General features: G+C 58.4%; 1 protein-coding gene across 1 annotated transcript; it reads left to right on the top strand.

Moving 5' to 3' along the window:
• The first annotated feature begins 5,372 nt into the window (after nt 1-5,372).
• Nucleotides 5,373-15,268, top strand: ALX3 (ALX homeobox 3). Its single transcript, XM_030326859.1, has 4 exons — nt 5,373-5,649; nt 10,858-11,174; nt 14,117-14,245; nt 14,640-15,268. Exons 1-4 carry the CDS (start codon nt 5,373-5,375, stop codon nt 14,946-14,948), a joined length of 1,032 nt encoding a protein of 343 aa, XP_030182719.1. The 3' UTR covers nt 14,949-15,268.
• The last annotated feature ends 229 nt before the right edge of the window (nt 15,269-15,497 follow it).

Here is a 15,497-nt window from a genome sequence, read left to right as displayed (position 1 = left end):
AGGGACTCTTCCTGCCCTGGCCCCAGCAATTCAACAAATCCAAGTTCCCCAAACTTGGCTTCCTCTTTCCCCTCCTCTGAGCCGTTTTCTCTGGATGCCTTCTCTCCCTGCCCCCTCCATGCCTCTTCCCCTCCTAAGCCCCACTCAGTTTTCTACCTGGAAGTGCTCCCTGACCAGCTGCCCCCAGCCCAAGGCCGGGACAGGTGCCTGTCTCACGGCCACCATGGCCCCTGTGATCTACATGCCCATTGCTCCGTGTCTCTCCTGCCAGCCCGGAAAAGCCGTGGGAGTAAGTGTTCTGTTCCCTGACTCAGTCCTCACTGTGCAGCCCCAATGTCTGGCACATGGCAGGCATTCAATAAATGCTGGATGAGGGGTGCCCGGGTGGCTCAGTGGGTTAAGCGTCCGACTTCGGCTCAGGTCATGATCTTGTGGTTCATGAGTTCGAGCCCCATGTCGGGCTCTGTGCTTACAGCTCAGGGCCTGGACCCTGCTTCGGATTCTGTGTCTCCCTCCCTCTCTCTGCCCCTGCCCCTCTTCTCAAAAATAAATAAACATTAAAAAATTTTTTAAATGCTGGATGAATACATGAATGCACGATATTAATTGATCAAAGTATTCGAACTGCCAAGAAGTCCAAACCTGCCTCCTTCTGTTTTACACCAAGAATGAGTTCATAGAAAACTCTCCCACAAAATCACTTCTCCTGGTCTGAGCTGGCCCTTGCCACAGAACTCATTTACCTTCACACAAAGGCAGTTAGGCAGACATCGGGCCACACCAGGCACTCAGGACACATCCCAGACCTAGCTCCGCCTCTCTGTTCACTGCCCCCATCCAGACCTGACCCCAGGGAGGCGGGCAGAAAGCAAAAGCAGGGAAATATAGGTTCAGGGTGGAGTCGGGCTCAAGAAACATCTGTATAAACACTGTTTTGTTCATTCTGGTGAAGCTGGCCTACAAAATCCTATCCCTCTCCTTTTCCAGGAGAGCAACAGAGGTACCGGCAGGTTAAGTGACTCTCCCAGCAAAACAGATCAAATGAACGGAAGAGAAAAAATAGTTCCGTAACTCCCCAGAAACTTCACCCTACAGCACAGACTACAGCCTGGATTGTCAGAATCACAGCCCAGGATTCTGGGTATATCCACAGCCCAAAGCTTCCCACCCCCTTCCTTCTTTCTTTTAAAAATCATGGGTAAGGAGGAAGCACCGGATCTGAGGGTTTATTTACCATTCCTTAGCCTGACCTTCCAGGAAGAATGTCACTAATGAGAAACAATCTACTTAGGCTCCCAAACCCAGAATTTTCATAGGGATCAATTTAGGATTTCAGAGTCTAAACAAGACAAGGGTAATACCAACTATCTTCCCTTGGAAGAAAAAAATACAAAGCAACGGAGTTTTTCCTGTCTGGAAGGAAGTTTCGTATGCGGCAGATCTGGGTTTACATCTTTCCCGCTGTTCCGGCCCCTTTTGCATAGCCACTGGGGACAAAGGGAAGAGCCTTCGCCTTCATGTGGTGCAGGCTGAGGGTGGTCCAAAACAAAAGAAAGCAGTAGTTGGGACCGGCTCCCTAATTCAAGAACTGACCTTACAGGTGAGGCTGGAAGCTAGGAACTCTGCTCTCGAGACCAGATCCCGTTCTAATTCACATCCAAATGATGCTTGTGTCAGCTGTGGGGGAGACACTTCCATTCCAGCAAAGTGTGTGCCTCATGAAGGCGGGAGTCACGTCTGTATGGCAGGGCCAACAAATGCCCGTCACATAGTGAGTCCTCCTACTGAATGAATGAATGAATGAATGAAACAATTAGCTAATGTAAAACAGCTGCATAGACATAGCCAGTAAGCATCATTTTTATTTTACTTTTTTAATGTTTATTTATTTATTTGGAGGGTGGGGGACAGAGAGAGAGAGAGAGAGAGAGAGAGAGAGAGAGAGAGAGAATCCCAAGCAGGCCCCTCACTGTCAGCGCAGAGCCCAACGCGGGGTCCAAACTCACGAACCGTGAGATCATGATCTGAGTCAAAATCAAGAGTCGGGTGCTTAACCGACTAGCCACCCAGGCGCCCCAAATGACTCATTTTGATTTCAAAAGCAGTTTTTCTCAGCAGGTGGAAAGTTTTAGTTTTTGGGGTGGTGGTTTTTGTTGTTTTGAGTTTTTTCATGATAGGACCTAGAATGATCTGGATCATCCCATCAGCTCATCTCACTTAGTCCATGGATAATACAGCAGGGACAAACACTATTGTAACGGAACTGGTTATTATTAAGCAGCACAAAGGGGGAACTCGCAAATTCTCTTAAACCTCTGCCCCACATCTGGCTGTGTCAGTGGGTCGTAAAAACCTCTCAGGTGTTAGCCGCTGTGTTTCATTTGGTATCAGCTTAGCAGAAAACACCCTCCACCTACTATCCCAGCCACCACAGCTGGGTGAGGCATGTCTCAATAAAATGCCACTAGGTGATCAGGAAGGCAGTAGTGTGGCTCCACCTTGGGCCAACTCTGTCCCTGACCCCCTCTGGCCTCAACTTCCCTTTCAGGAAAAAGTCCCAACCTTCCTCCGGGAAAAGGAGGGTGTGCACTGAATCATTTCAGATTTGTCATGTTGGCTGAAGAAGGACTGATGGTCAGAGTCAGGTGGGAGACTGTGGATCTGGGCATAAGTTCTGGTTCTGCCACTACGTGGCTGTGTCCACTCTGGGCAAATGGCTCCTTCTGTGGCCTCAGGTCTTCTCTGTAAAATGGGGATAATAGTTGTGCCTACTTCATGGACTTGTGAGAATTAAACAAACCGGTGTCTACAGGATACGTCAGACAGTGCCTGGCATGCTGCAAGATAAATCAGCTGTTGTTTTTATCTGTAAAATGAGGGCCCCTGTGGTACTCCAGGATCTCTCAGCCCTCCTAACAGAAAAACTAAGTATCTCTAAGAGTGCCATTTTTTTGTGTTTTCTATGCACCTCTGCCCCATCAAACTCTTTCCAGACCTCATACAGATAAGCGTTCGCACTAGTGGTTTAAAAGGGGAACAGGAAAGCTGTACCCTGTCTTGCATGACCCTAGGAAAAAAGCCTCTCAGTAGGGCAACTCTATCTACGCATCCAATCTGAATGTCCGCTGGGGCTTTCTGCTGCCTCAGTTCAACTGGCAGCATGGAAATTGGTTCTGTTCAGAGAGTGGGGAATGGCAGGAGGGGCTTCTGCGCTTGGGCTGGGGCGTGAGTCCCTAGGTCTCTCTGATCGGCCCCAGCCTGTAGCCCATGCAGCCTGGGGCCAGGAGTCTTCGGCCAATTCAGTGATGGAACTCAGAACCCTGGGCTGCTGTTTCTGGGTATTGTAATGGTAATAATGATCTCGTTAATTAACACAGTTCATCACGTCCATCAAAACAGAAGTGCTTCTCAAAAATCCTTCGTCCATCCCGCAAGCATGGCCCATTTTTATGACAAGACACCTGAGGCTGAGAAAGGTTACCACCTGAGGCAAAACACTTGGCATTTAAGCCAAGCTGCCTTGTTTAAATTGCTGGTGATATTTTTCTTGCGTCCTACTCGCATCGCTCACAATAAGCTGCTTGATGATTTGTTGAACAGAAGCAGTGTCCTGAGTTGACGCTGACATCCTCCTAAAAAGTCGACAGTATCCACAGCCCTAGCCCCATAACTATTGAAAACCTTATTAACGAGCAAAAGTGGTCAATGCAAATGGATTGCCCAGAGCTGCGATCCACTGGATCCTAGAGAATGGATCTTCCTGGTAAGGTCAGAGAGGAAGCTTAATTCTGAGCTGAGCCTCCCTCGTGGCTGGAAATACCAGCCCCAGGTGCTCCCATCCCACCGCCCCAGCCTGCAGTCTGTGATTAGGGGCCCTAATGGCCATAATGCCTCCAATGTGGTGTTTAAACCAATAAGGCTTCAGAGAAGTTACGGTATGTTTAATAATGGCTTAATGACTACTTGTGAGATGCAAGGCTTCTGGTTCCTGTTTGGCCTTGATTTACAGCCCAACTCTGGCTGAGGACAGCCAAGAAACCCCCTTTAAGCCCCCAGCGGAAGAGGGAGGTGTTCACACCAGACCTCTTGGATTCCTTTAAAAATTGAGAATTCAAATGAAATACAAATGATATTTGACTCCCCACCCCTCTCACTAGTCCCTGGAAGTACTGAAAATAAAAAGCAGTGTAACCCAGACTTAGGAACCCCTCAATCCACACAAGTGAGCAGGGTTCCAGGGTCCTCAGGACTTTCTTCCCAGGTCTTAGGGTGGGGATTGTTTCTCTTCTCAGAAATTCCAAGCTACTTCGCTAGTCCTTTGCTTCCTTTTGGCTGGGAGGCTCAACTTCTAGGACATGCCACCCTACCCTCACCTCCCTGCAAAATGGCAGGCCTGGGGCAGCAGGGCCCTGAGGTCTGGGCTACCTACCACCAGCCTTTCCCCAGTGGATCCCCAGGCACTTCCAGATCATTTGAGAGGTATCCACTCCATGCCTCCTGTTCAAACCCCAAACCCTCTAGGTACTCCTCCACCTGCTCCAAAGTCAACCTCTGCTGAACCCTGTCCCTTCTGGCCCTGTCTCCGCTTCTCAGACCCACCAGGAATACACAGAAAAGCTCTAAGTAAGGATTGACTCAATCCAGCCTCCAGAGTCAGATGAGGACACTAGTGACAGTTCAAGGTCCCAGAGCTAATTAATGATAGTGCCCAGGCCCAAGCTTCCCAGCCCCCTTTCCCGGAGTAGTGCTGTTTCCACACATCTCTCTCAAGGGCTCCCGTCCCCGTGAGGAACAAGGGATCCCCAAGAGAGGTGTTTTTGCTGGAGGCAACGTTTTTCCAGCTCCTAGCAAAGGCTTGGGTTAAAGTCCCAGCCCGGCCCCTCCCCCACCCCACCCTGATCCCAGGTTTCTGTCAGGAGCCCAGGCCTAAAAGTGTTCGCTGGGAGCGGAGGCTCTCCCCCCAGGTGCCTCAAGCCCCTAGGGGCAAGAGCCTCCAGGCAGGGTATCAGGACCGGGGTTGCTGCTCTGAGCGAGGGACTCACCAAGGTGTGCAGACAAAGCGGACCCTGCCGTCGAGAGAAGGTGGCTTCCTCCCTGTGCTCGAACTGCCTCCGAATACGGGGGCTGGGGTGAAGCAGGGGGCTCCCGGGCTCCGAGGGGTTAACCCGCGCGGGGCTGCACGTGACGTGGATGGTTCCAGCATTAAGTCAGAGGCGCGGCCCCCTCCCCTGTCCCCCGCCCCCCCGCGGCGCGCGCCGCTCCCGGGGGCTCCGCGCCCCCGAGCCCAGGTCCCTCCCCCTTGGCGGCCGCTCACAGGCCGCACGGGCAGCGCGAGGCCCGGAGCCCCGGCGGCCTGTGCGCCGGGAGCCGGCATGGACCCCGAGCGCTGCGCGCCTTTCGGCGTGGGGCCCGGGCCCGGCCCTTACGCGGCCTCGGGGGACGAGCCACCGGGCCCCCACGGGACCCCCGCCGGCGCGCCTCACCTGCACCCCGCGCCGCCCCGCGGCCCACGCCTGACCCGTTTTCCGGCCTGCGGACCCCTGGAGCCCTACCTCCCAGAGCCGGCCAAGCCGCCCGCCAAGTACCTGCAGGACCTCGGGCCCGGCCCGGCGCTCAACGGCAGCCACTTCTACGAGGGCCCCGCGGAAGGTAACGCGCGGCGCGGGCGTAGCGCTCAGCCCCGACCCGCTCACCCACCCTTCCCCGGCCCGCCCGGGCCTCCCTGCTTCCCTCGCCCGCTCGCCCAGCTCTCCACTGTTTTGACCCTCTAGCCCGTCGTCGCCACGGGTCCCTCACAAGGCCCACCGGCGCTGGTCCAGGCCGGGCAAAGCCAGCGCGGTGCGGGAGGCAGAGCCGCTCAAGCCTCCGGTGGCGGGAAAGGGGAGGGGGAGGTCGTTCGAGGGTGGAGCTGCGACGGCCCCCGGCCCAGTCGGGCCCGAAGGCGACCGGAGGCGGGAAAGAGAAATCCTGCTTGCCCGGAGTTGGCCTGGACCTGCCACTGACCCAGAAGCCGGGACCGGGCCCAGGGCCTGGGCCCCCGCACTGAGCCCGTGGTCCCGATGCGGGGAGAGAAGCTCGGTTTTTGTGTCTGGCGTCCGTTCAGGGTCCTGAGCTTGGGCCCCGACCTGGAGGGGCCAAGCAGGACACCAGGAGGCTGCGGCCTGGCCTCCACTGGCTTCTCCTCCCAGGCCCGGCCTCCGAAGGGAAGGCGCTGCCTGCGCTTTAGGCTTTGGGCGGCGCGGCCGCGGCTGTTCCCGGAGTGCCGGGGCCATTCTCGATACCGAATAACTGTGTTCTTATTTCTCAGACCAACCTGGCGTCCCCGTCGTTATGCACGGGGAGGGCTGCCCTTCTCGCAGTCTTGGGCTTCCTCGCACTGGATCGCCACCGCTGGGTCCGTCGAGAGTAGCCCGGCGGGCCTGTCCCCTGGGCTCCTCCGGCCCCGGGCCGGTGCCCCATGCGCTGAGGCCAGATGGACGCAGAACGCGCCTGACCGCCGGGGCCTGCAACGCGGGCCCGCAGCCCCGCCGACACCCGCTGCACCGACCTACCTGTAGGAGTCTGGGCGCCCACCCATCTGCGCTGCCGCATCCCGCACCTTAGGCCCAGAGTTGAATCCTCTGAAGTCGGCCCCAATCCGCCTCCACCCCGCTGGCGCCTCGTGGGCCTCCACAGAGTGGTCAGGCAGCTCAGGCCTTCGCTCAGCCGGGGCAATGGGAATGTGTACGGGAGGGCGGGGAGGTGTGTGGGGGTCAGCGGAGGAAATGAGCGAGTCCGCGGAGCTCCGTGTCTGTGCCCTTTGAAAGAGGCTCTCCTGATAAAAACCACAGTTGGGACTTAATGAGAAGCAGTTGGCCTGGCTCCTCTGATCCCAGCCAGACGGCGGCGGCCGCGCAGCTTCATGAGCACCGCCGGGGACAGGTACCCGGCCTGGCTGGGCGCGCGCGCGTCGGGGCGAGACCCACCCCGCGGGCCCGCGTCCCTGCTGGGCGCACCGGGTCCCTCACGCACCGCGGGGAAGCCAGGACGGGCAAAGTGCGGAGAGCGCTGGAGCTGAATGAGCGACAGGGCGTGGAGGGACCGGCCCAGCGACGGCGAGGGTGTCAACAACGAAATGCGTGGAAGTAAACCCGAAGAGTGTTAACAACAACCAAAAAGAGGGAACACTGAACAAAACAACGGAGGAGAGAGGCGAGAAGGAGAGGTCAACGAATGTCGGCAAGCAAGACAGAACATTAGGAAATACACGGAGAGCGAACAGAAAAAGAAGAAAAAGCAAGCGGAGGATACAACGATCGAACGAAGTGGGTACATGGAGGAGGGAAAGGACAAAAAAGAGTAGAAGCAGGAAAAAAAATGAAAGGAAAATAAAGGACATCCTAAAAGAGCAGCAAACAGCAAAATGAGATCAAGTGGGAGAAGAAAATTGACGATTCGAGTTGAGCGGACGACAGGCCAAACGAAAAACAGGCGCAGCGGGTGCGAGCCGAGCCTGGGACCTCGGCCGCCGCTCGCCTCCCGGGTGCCCAGGGCCGAAACTCGGCGGGCGCGGGCGGCTCGCGTCCCTGCGGAGGAGCGGGGCTGCTGGGGAGGGACAGCCGCGGGGGACTAGGGCCGCACGGTCTACGAGGTAGGAAGTGGTGGCAATGGGGTTACACACCTTATTTCCCGGCCTCTAACTTGACGGGCTGCGAGCGTTTCCAGCTCAGTCTAGTGAGCGCGCAGCTGCGCCCCATCTGCGGCGCGATCTTTGCCGAGGCCGGGCAGTCGCGCGCTCCAGAGTCTGGCGTTTCTCTCCCGCTCTTTGCGGCACCCTTGGCGGAGAGCGCCCAGCCCTGCCCTAGACCCCGGCCGCGTACTGGCGGTGCCAGCCACCCTTGGAGTCCGGTGCGCGCGGCTGCTCACAGGGCCGGAGCAGTGCCCGGCCGTTCCTTCCTGCTCCGCCGGGGCCGCCCGGGCCGCCCCTGGCTCGGCTCTCTGACCTGGGAACCACCGACTCGGAGGCCCCGAGCCGGGTAACTGGAGGGCCGCGCTCATCGGCCCGACTGCAGACCTCGAGGATTCCCAATCACTGGCCCTCGGCTGAGGCCCCTACGCCAAAGCTGGAAATTCTAGGGAGAGCGCCAAGGCCCCGCTAGAGTCCGGCGCACGGCGTTCTTGTCCATAACGGTTTCGGGTTATCAGCCGGAGCTTCGAGAGCCCAGGCCTTGGCGAGCTCTGCGGATCGCGTGGGAAACGGTGCGGGCGCCGGCTCGGAGGAAGGCTCCCACGGAAGCTGAAAGCCGGATGGTTGGCCGTGCGGCCTCAGGGGACGCTCTCTGAGGGGGCAGTGGGGCTCCCGGTTGGCGTCCCAAGCGGTACTGCTCCCGAGCTGCTGCCCTGGCTTTGAGACAGCCTCTAGCAGGGGCTCTGGCGGACCCCGGGGTGGGGGAGAGCAGCAGGCGTGAGAGCAGAGTCAGGGACGCAGCGCCGTCGCTGCCTCAGAGGTTTCCGTACGGGCTCCCGTCTTTCAGGCCCGACAGACTTCTGCTGTAGTGCTGTGGTCTTGCAGGCTGTGGACACCCTGGTGCTGAGCCCCAGGATGGATACCAGTCTCCACCATGAGCACTCCCCCTCAACCCCACGGTGTCCCCACCAGGTGCAAGTGAATCCTATACACAGCCTGCACACACCTTGAAAGTGCTGGGCGCTGTGGGGTGCATGCACCCTTCTCTTTACAAGCTCAGATGCAAACTGCTGGCTTGCCTAACTACTCTGCCTTTCCTTCCTTTCCTCCACCGCTGCCCTTCATTGATCCCACCTGCACCAGAGCACTGGGCTTTGCTCTTCTATGAGGTGTGCCCCTGTTCCCCCAAAGAGGGAGGAATGCCTGCTTTTCCCTGGAGCCCTCCAGGCAGATGGAGGTTTCAGGGCAATGGCAATGGGGACGGGAGAAGTGCTCCCATCCCTTGGGAGGGCTGTAGAATGGGCAGGCATGGGAGGCCAGCAGAGGCCAGCAGGCTTGGCCCCCTCTTCTGGTGGCTACTCTGAAAAGTCCTGCTGCCCGTTGTCTCTCTTGCTCTGGCAGCTCAGAGCCCAGAGCTAGTCCCTTCCTCTGGGCAGATCCTGTTAGGACAGCCACCGAAGGCTCAAGGGCCGGATCAGCAGGCCTCAGAGCTTTGGGGAGCCCTCTACAGTGACATCGGTGCTCCCCTGACCCCCATCCCTGAGCCACTCTCAGCCTTTTTTGCCTGGAGTCCAGCAGTGCCTCCCTCAGAACCCAGGACTCCCAAGACTCTACTTCTCAAAGCTGTTGTATGTGGGGTGCCCTCGAACATTTTAGTCTCCCAGTCCCCCTGACCATTCAGTTATTTGGTTCCGTTCCCATGAGCCCTTATTCCTTAGCTGCTACCAGTGCGCCTCCCTCTAGAACCAAAACATGTTGGCTAAGAATGGAAGTCAGTGGCTGGTGCCCTTTCTTCCCTACGCTCCACTTGAGTTGTGACCTGGCGCGTAGGCTGTTGCCGTGCAGAGCCCCCGGGGGGCAGGCTCTCACAACATGGAGCTTACTGCCCAGCCTGGCTGGTCCAGGCAGGTCACCCACCACCTTCCAGCTAGGGGGACCTTGCCCAACTTGTCCTCCGTAATGCAGCCAGGGAGCCAGAACCTGAAAATCCCATCTCTCTGGTCCCCTCCTTCCCTGATCACAGCTGTGATCCCGACACCAAGTCCCAAGGAAGAAACTGCCTCTTGGTGCCAGCTTGGTGGGCCTGCTGGGGCCCAGGCCCCTGCCGGGGATGGGCCAGGGCCAGGGCAGGGCTGCGTGAGTCAGTGGGGCGTCTTTGTGGCGGGAGCTCCTGGGAGGACTGTCGAGGAGAGATTTCATGGCGGCGCTGCTGGGGGGCCTCTCCAGAGGAGAGGGCGGAGCATCAGCAGTGACCTATTTTTCATCATGCCCCGGGGTTGTGACAGAGCTCCAAGCTTCCTTGAGGGCTAGCATGTCAGAGTGGGGCTGCTGGCAGCTGGGCCCAGCTGCAGCCAAGACCCCCCACCCCACTGCTTGCTAATCAAGGGCAACGGGGGAGCCATCAGAAACTGCGCTGAGAAGGGAGGGGGCAGACAATAACCAGAATGATGGGGTTGGGGGCTGGATGCTGTTTTGACGCTGGTCCGCTGTCTCTCCTTCTCTGAGCATAGCCTGTCTCCTGCCTCTCTAACGCTGCAGCTCGAGTCCTTGCCCAAACATCACAGTTTTCAGAGGCATGAGACAATCTTTTTGGAAGCATCTTTATCCCATCTTGCCCTTCATACCCCAGGGCCGGGATTGTCCTGAGACTCGGGGTCCAGAGAATGAGGCACAGCCAGACCAGCCAACAGTGATCTGAGTGCCCCTGTCCATTGCCTGCCTGGACCTGGGACCCGATGCATGGGCGTGAGGACCTGGGAACCAAGGCCCACAGTCAGGGACAAGGAGGCACTTCCTGGCAGGGGCGGGAGATGTCGAACACCCCATCCTCGCCCCCTCCTCCCGCCCCTGCGCCTCTGTGCTGGGCCCTGCCACGGCGCCAATCCTGGCACCTCCACACCCTGTGGGATGCACCACCACAAAGCACTTCCCTGAAATGAACCCTCCTCCGGCCCCAGCAGATCCGCCCAGACCACAGAGCACATGGTTCCCTAGGGCCCCCTCCCCAGCTGGAGGCTCAGCAAGCAGGCCTCCGAATGCCAGGCTCCCATGGAGGGTGGCTGCTGGGACAAGGGAAGAGAAAGGAAGGGGGAGGCGGGGACTGAAGCGTCAACGTTCTTCCCCCTCCCCCAGTCCACCCACAAAACCTCCTGGTTCGGTTTCCATCCTCCTTTTTGTGTTTTCCATTGCAGCTGAGGAGAAGGCCTCCAAAGCTGCCAGCTTCCCCCAGCTGCCCTTGGACTGCCGAGGGGGCCCCAGGGACGGGCCCTCTAACTTGCAAGGCTCCCCAGGCCCTTGTCTGGCCAGCTTGCGTGTCCCTCTGTCCCCGGGACTCCCTGACTCCATGGAGTTGGCCAAGAACAAGAGCAAGAAACGCCGTAACCGCACGACCTTCAGCACATTCCAGCTGGAGGAGCTGGAGAAAGTCTTCCAGAAAACCCACTACCCTGATGTGTATGCCCGGGAGCAGCTGGCTCTGCGCACGGACCTAACCGAGGCCCGGGTACAGGTGAGGGCGCTCCGGACATGGGCCTCTCTGGCCGCCTCTACCACCCCGACCACGGGCCCGGCCACGGGAGAGGTGGGCACTAGTGCCACACAGAGCTGCCTTTCCCAGGTGCCTGCCCCCAGCCTGCCTGCCCGCCCTGGGCTCCCCCTCCATGCCCAGCTCTGCTGCAGCCACAGGCTTGCAGTCCAAGTTGAGGCCTAGGCCTCATGGGAGTGGTAGCCTCTTGGAGCCCAAAGACCTGTCTGGGAGTCCTAGCTCTGCCATCTTCTAGCTGACCAGGTGACTGGGGGCATGCCATTGGATCGCTCAGCCTCACTTTCCCTACTTAGGGAGTCTTTGAGAACCACAGATGTGACAGCATTTTGGAAGCCACGAAATGCTGAACACATATCAGGGCTGCTCCTGAGGTAGCTGCTCAGAGTCGGAGGGTCCCCACTGGGCGGGGGGCATCTCAGGCTCCATGATGCTCAAAGCCATCTTGAGCCGGCGACCGTCAGTCCTGCCAGCTCCCAGACCCTGGCCGGGACAGCCTGGCCAGGGACTCTTCCCCACCCCACAGACTCCCCAGCAGAGATCAGGCCCCATGGCTTCCCGGATGGGGCTGTGGCCAGCTTCAAGGGGGGGGGGGGGCGGGGTGAGGAGATGGAGGGATGCTGGGAAGGGAACAGGGGAAAGGGAGAAGGGAAGCCCATGTCCAAGACATGTCAGAAGTGGGAAAGAACATGAAGGTGGACAGCAGGGGGTGGGAATGGGAAAGGAGGCTTCAGTCGAAGCCTGGCCCAAGAGGAAGATGGTGGTTGTTGCCTTGTTTTTAACTGGCATGATGCATGACAGGCTCCCCGAAACCAAGCAGGAGGCACTGGGAGAGGAGTGGGACTTGGGCTTCTCGGGAGAGGTGAGGAGGTCACCTCTAGGCGGAGGACATTCTCTCTCCCACCACAGGGGAGACTCAATAGGGAAAAAGCTCACGCCTAGCACACCCTGTATGGAGCCTCTCAGGACACTCTGTCTGAAGGTACTGGGGCAGGGGCCTGCTCTGGAAGAATGTGGGGGCCCGCAGGCCAGTCCACAGAGAGGCCAGCTGCCACCTGGCTGAGAAGGCCCTACAGCTGGATTCCGTGTAGGACCAGAGGGGCTTGGGCTGTTTCCCCTTCTCTGCTGGGTCCTCCTGCTTCCACTTTCCTCCCGAAACAGACTTTTAGGACGGTCCTCCCAGGGTTCCCAGGCCCTGAGGCCGTCAGGATGAGAGACCAAACATTCACAAGAGCCCATGAGATTCCATGAGCCGGGGACGTCCAGTGCATTGAGTCTCGGGCGCCTCAGCAAGCCTCTAGGGTAGGGTCTGCATAGCTGTTGCTGTGGAACTGCCGTGGAGAAGTGGAGCGCACCCTCCTGCTCCTCTTCCAGGACTCTTCAACCCTGAAGGGGTCGCATGGGTGGCCGCAGGCTCCTAGACCTAGTCCCAAAGAGTCCCGAGGGCTGAGGCCCTAGAGTAGGGCTCTTTTCTCTGATGGGAACGTGGCATCTACCCGTAGGCCCTGCCCCATGGACAGCAACAAACGACCACCCAGGACAATGCAGAGGGCACGGCCAGAGTGCAAGTGGACGTCTACAGTGGGGACTCTAGAGATAACGGCATGATGGGGAAGAGTTCCCAGTAAAGCAATCAGCTCACCAGCTCGACTCCTTCAGCTTCCTGCAGGGGAGGGAGAGTAGAGAAAGAGAGGCCGGGCAGCTGGGCGGCTGGGATGGTGTGTCCCTGACCTTGCCTCAGGTCTCCTCTGGGATCTCTGTATCTGGGGGTTAGGGGGCTGGGGGTATGCCGAGCTTTTGAACTGTCGTGGCTTCGCCCGCCTGCACGAATAGGAGTGTGAAGGGATCATGGGGGGAGTGTGAGGGGCTGGGGTGGGGTTGCATTCACACGTACACACACACACACACGTACACACACACACACACACACACACACACACACACACACAGCTTCTCTCGTTGTGGTTCCCAGCTAGATCCCTGAAAAGCAAGAGGATGGCTTGGTTTCGTTTTGATATTGCCGACTTCTAGCCCGGGGCCTGACACACAAATGTTTAGTGATAGAAATACAAAATGTACGCGCTGGTACACGTAAACGTAACGGTCATACGGCGTATGCCCAACGGCAGCTTCGTCACAGATATGTACACAGATGTGCACAGCACACAGGCTCCCCTGACCTGCCAAGAGCTCGCAAATAAGCAGGAGACGCAGATTACAAAATGGATAATGGCAATAGGGTGTGGTAAGTACGAGAGAGATGCCAGAGCACCACACCACACAGGTCCAGGGGAGATGTACGCGTGTGTTTGTGGCAGAAGAGTGGCAGGGGGAGGGGATGGGCAGCCCCGGCAGGGGAAGCCCGAGTGAAGACGGGGAGTAGCAAGGTAGCAGACTGTCTCAAAGGCAAGCTGGGATGGGAGGCAACTAGGAAGAACCAAGTGTTACTGCCCAGCCGGAGATGTGGCTGTGGAGAGGGGCCGGGCTCTGGGTTGAGGGTGAGAGGTGGGCAGACAGAAAGGAGAAGAGGCAGGGTGGGGCTAGAGCCTGGGCACCGGTACACCTCGGAAGTGCCCGGGCCTCTGAGGCCACACAGATCCCACAACACCCTGAGTGACATAACCCGGCTGGAGAACCAAGAGAGTGACTCAGCCTGGTGAGTGGGGGTGGGGGGTGGCCCAAGGGACCAGTAAGCCCCCTCTGAACTTGGGCCTGTTCTAGGCTCCATTCCAGGTTCTCCTGGCCCTGAGAACAACATGGATTTAGAAGTTCCCGCAGCTCAAGATCCCCCAGGCAGGAGCCAGCGCCCCACCCTGCAGGAGGACACACACCCTCAGCTCTCTCCCCAGCAGGCTCTGTTCCTCGGGACTGCTTTGTCACTCTCTCCGCCTCGCCCCTCTGTCCCCCAGGTCTGGTTCCAGAACCGCAGAGCGAAGTGGCGGAAGCGAGAGCGATACGGGAAGATCCAGGAGGGGCGGAACCCCTTCCCGTCTCCCTATGACATCTCTGTGTTGCCCCGAGCAGACAGCCACCCCCCGGTGAGACCCCTCTTCCCCTGAGGCAGGGCCTGGCCAAGTCCCGTGGGGGTAGCTCCGGCCCCAGGGAGACCTGAAGCAGCATTAGGGTTTTGTGTGACCGTGGGTAAAGCACTTCTGCTCTGCAAAATGGGGCTCTTCTGTCTCGTGAGTGGGGCATGCAGAGCAGCAGCTGGCACGAAGGAAGCACTGGAGAAAACCTCATCTGGAGGAGCCACGGCAGGGGTCTCCTGAGTATGCCATTTCGAGTGTTGGGGGTAGGAGGGAGCAGATTCTAGACCTGGGCCAAGTGGAGGTTTCCTGGTAGGTTTCTGGAGCCCCAGGAGCAAAGACAGAACCCTTAGGTGAGGGTGGCAGCCCCTGGGTTACTAACTCATGGGCCTCCTTCTCTTTTCAGCTGCAGAACTCCCTGTGGCCCAGTCCAGGGTCTGGGAGCCCCGCGGGACCCTGCCTCGTGTCTCCGGAGGGCATGCCCTCCCCGTGCATGTCTCCATACTCCCACACTCATGGGAATGTGGCCGGCTTCATGGGGGTGCCGGCCTCCCCCGGAGCCCATCCTGGCATCTACTCCATCCACGGCTTTTCCCCTGCCCTGGGGACCCACAGCTTTGAGTCTTCCCCAGATGGCGACTATAAGTCTCCAAGCCTCATCTCGCTCAGGGTGAAATCCAAGGAGCCACCCAGCCTACTGAACTGGACCACGTGATCGGTTGCATGGACATACAGACTAAGCTGCCCATCCCCTTTTCTGTTCCCAGCTGCTCCCACCCCACCCCAGCCTGGATGTCAGAGAGGACACACCTCTGCCTCCAAATCCCAGATGGTTCTCGGAGGCCCAGGCAGAGCAGCTGGGATCCTCAGCCTCCCGCAGGGAATAAGCTAGAGTTTTGTTTTTTGTTTTTTGTTTTTTTTCTTAGAATAAGATGGAGCTGCCCAGGAGAAGGTGGGGTTCAAAGCAGGTAGGATTCTTCCTATTACACATTAGGTCCCTTCATCCAACTCTGGGCTGGAGGAAGACACTGCCCTGCTTCCTTCAGATGTTGTCCAAGTTTAACTGTCATCCCTCCAGCTGAAATGGCTGAATTGGCTCCTCATTCAGGGAACCCCGTAAAATAAAAGGAGGAGGATGCTGGTTGAACCAGGAGAAGCTCTTTGTGACTTAGGGGAAACCAGTCTTGCATGACCATCTAGGGCCAGCCTTACTTCCCCCTCCCGCCACCAGGGGGCGAGCGCTCAGCGTCTGGAGCTCACGAGG

This window comes from Lynx canadensis, chromosome C1 (assembly GCF_007474595.2).
Source record: "Lynx canadensis isolate LIC74 chromosome C1, mLynCan4.pri.v2, whole genome shotgun sequence".
Classification (NCBI taxonomy): Eukaryota; Metazoa; Chordata; class Mammalia; order Carnivora; family Felidae; genus Lynx; species Lynx canadensis.
Note: the sequence above shows the minus strand (reverse complement) of the source record. Positions and strands in the feature narration are given on the sequence as shown.

Coding starts and splice junctions, on each gene's coding strand:
- ALX3 (XM_030326859.1), top strand. CDS start 5,373: ATGGACCCCGAGCGCTGCGCGCCTTTCGGCGTGGGGCCCGGGCCCGGC. Junction 11,175..14,116: donor TAACCGAGGCCCGGGTACAG/GTGAGGGCGCTC, acceptor TCTGTCCCCCAG/GTCTGGTTCCAGAACCGCAG. Junction 14,246..14,639: donor GAGCAGACAGCCACCCCCCG/GTGAGACCCCTC, acceptor TTCTCTTTTCAG/CTGCAGAACTCCCTGTGGCC.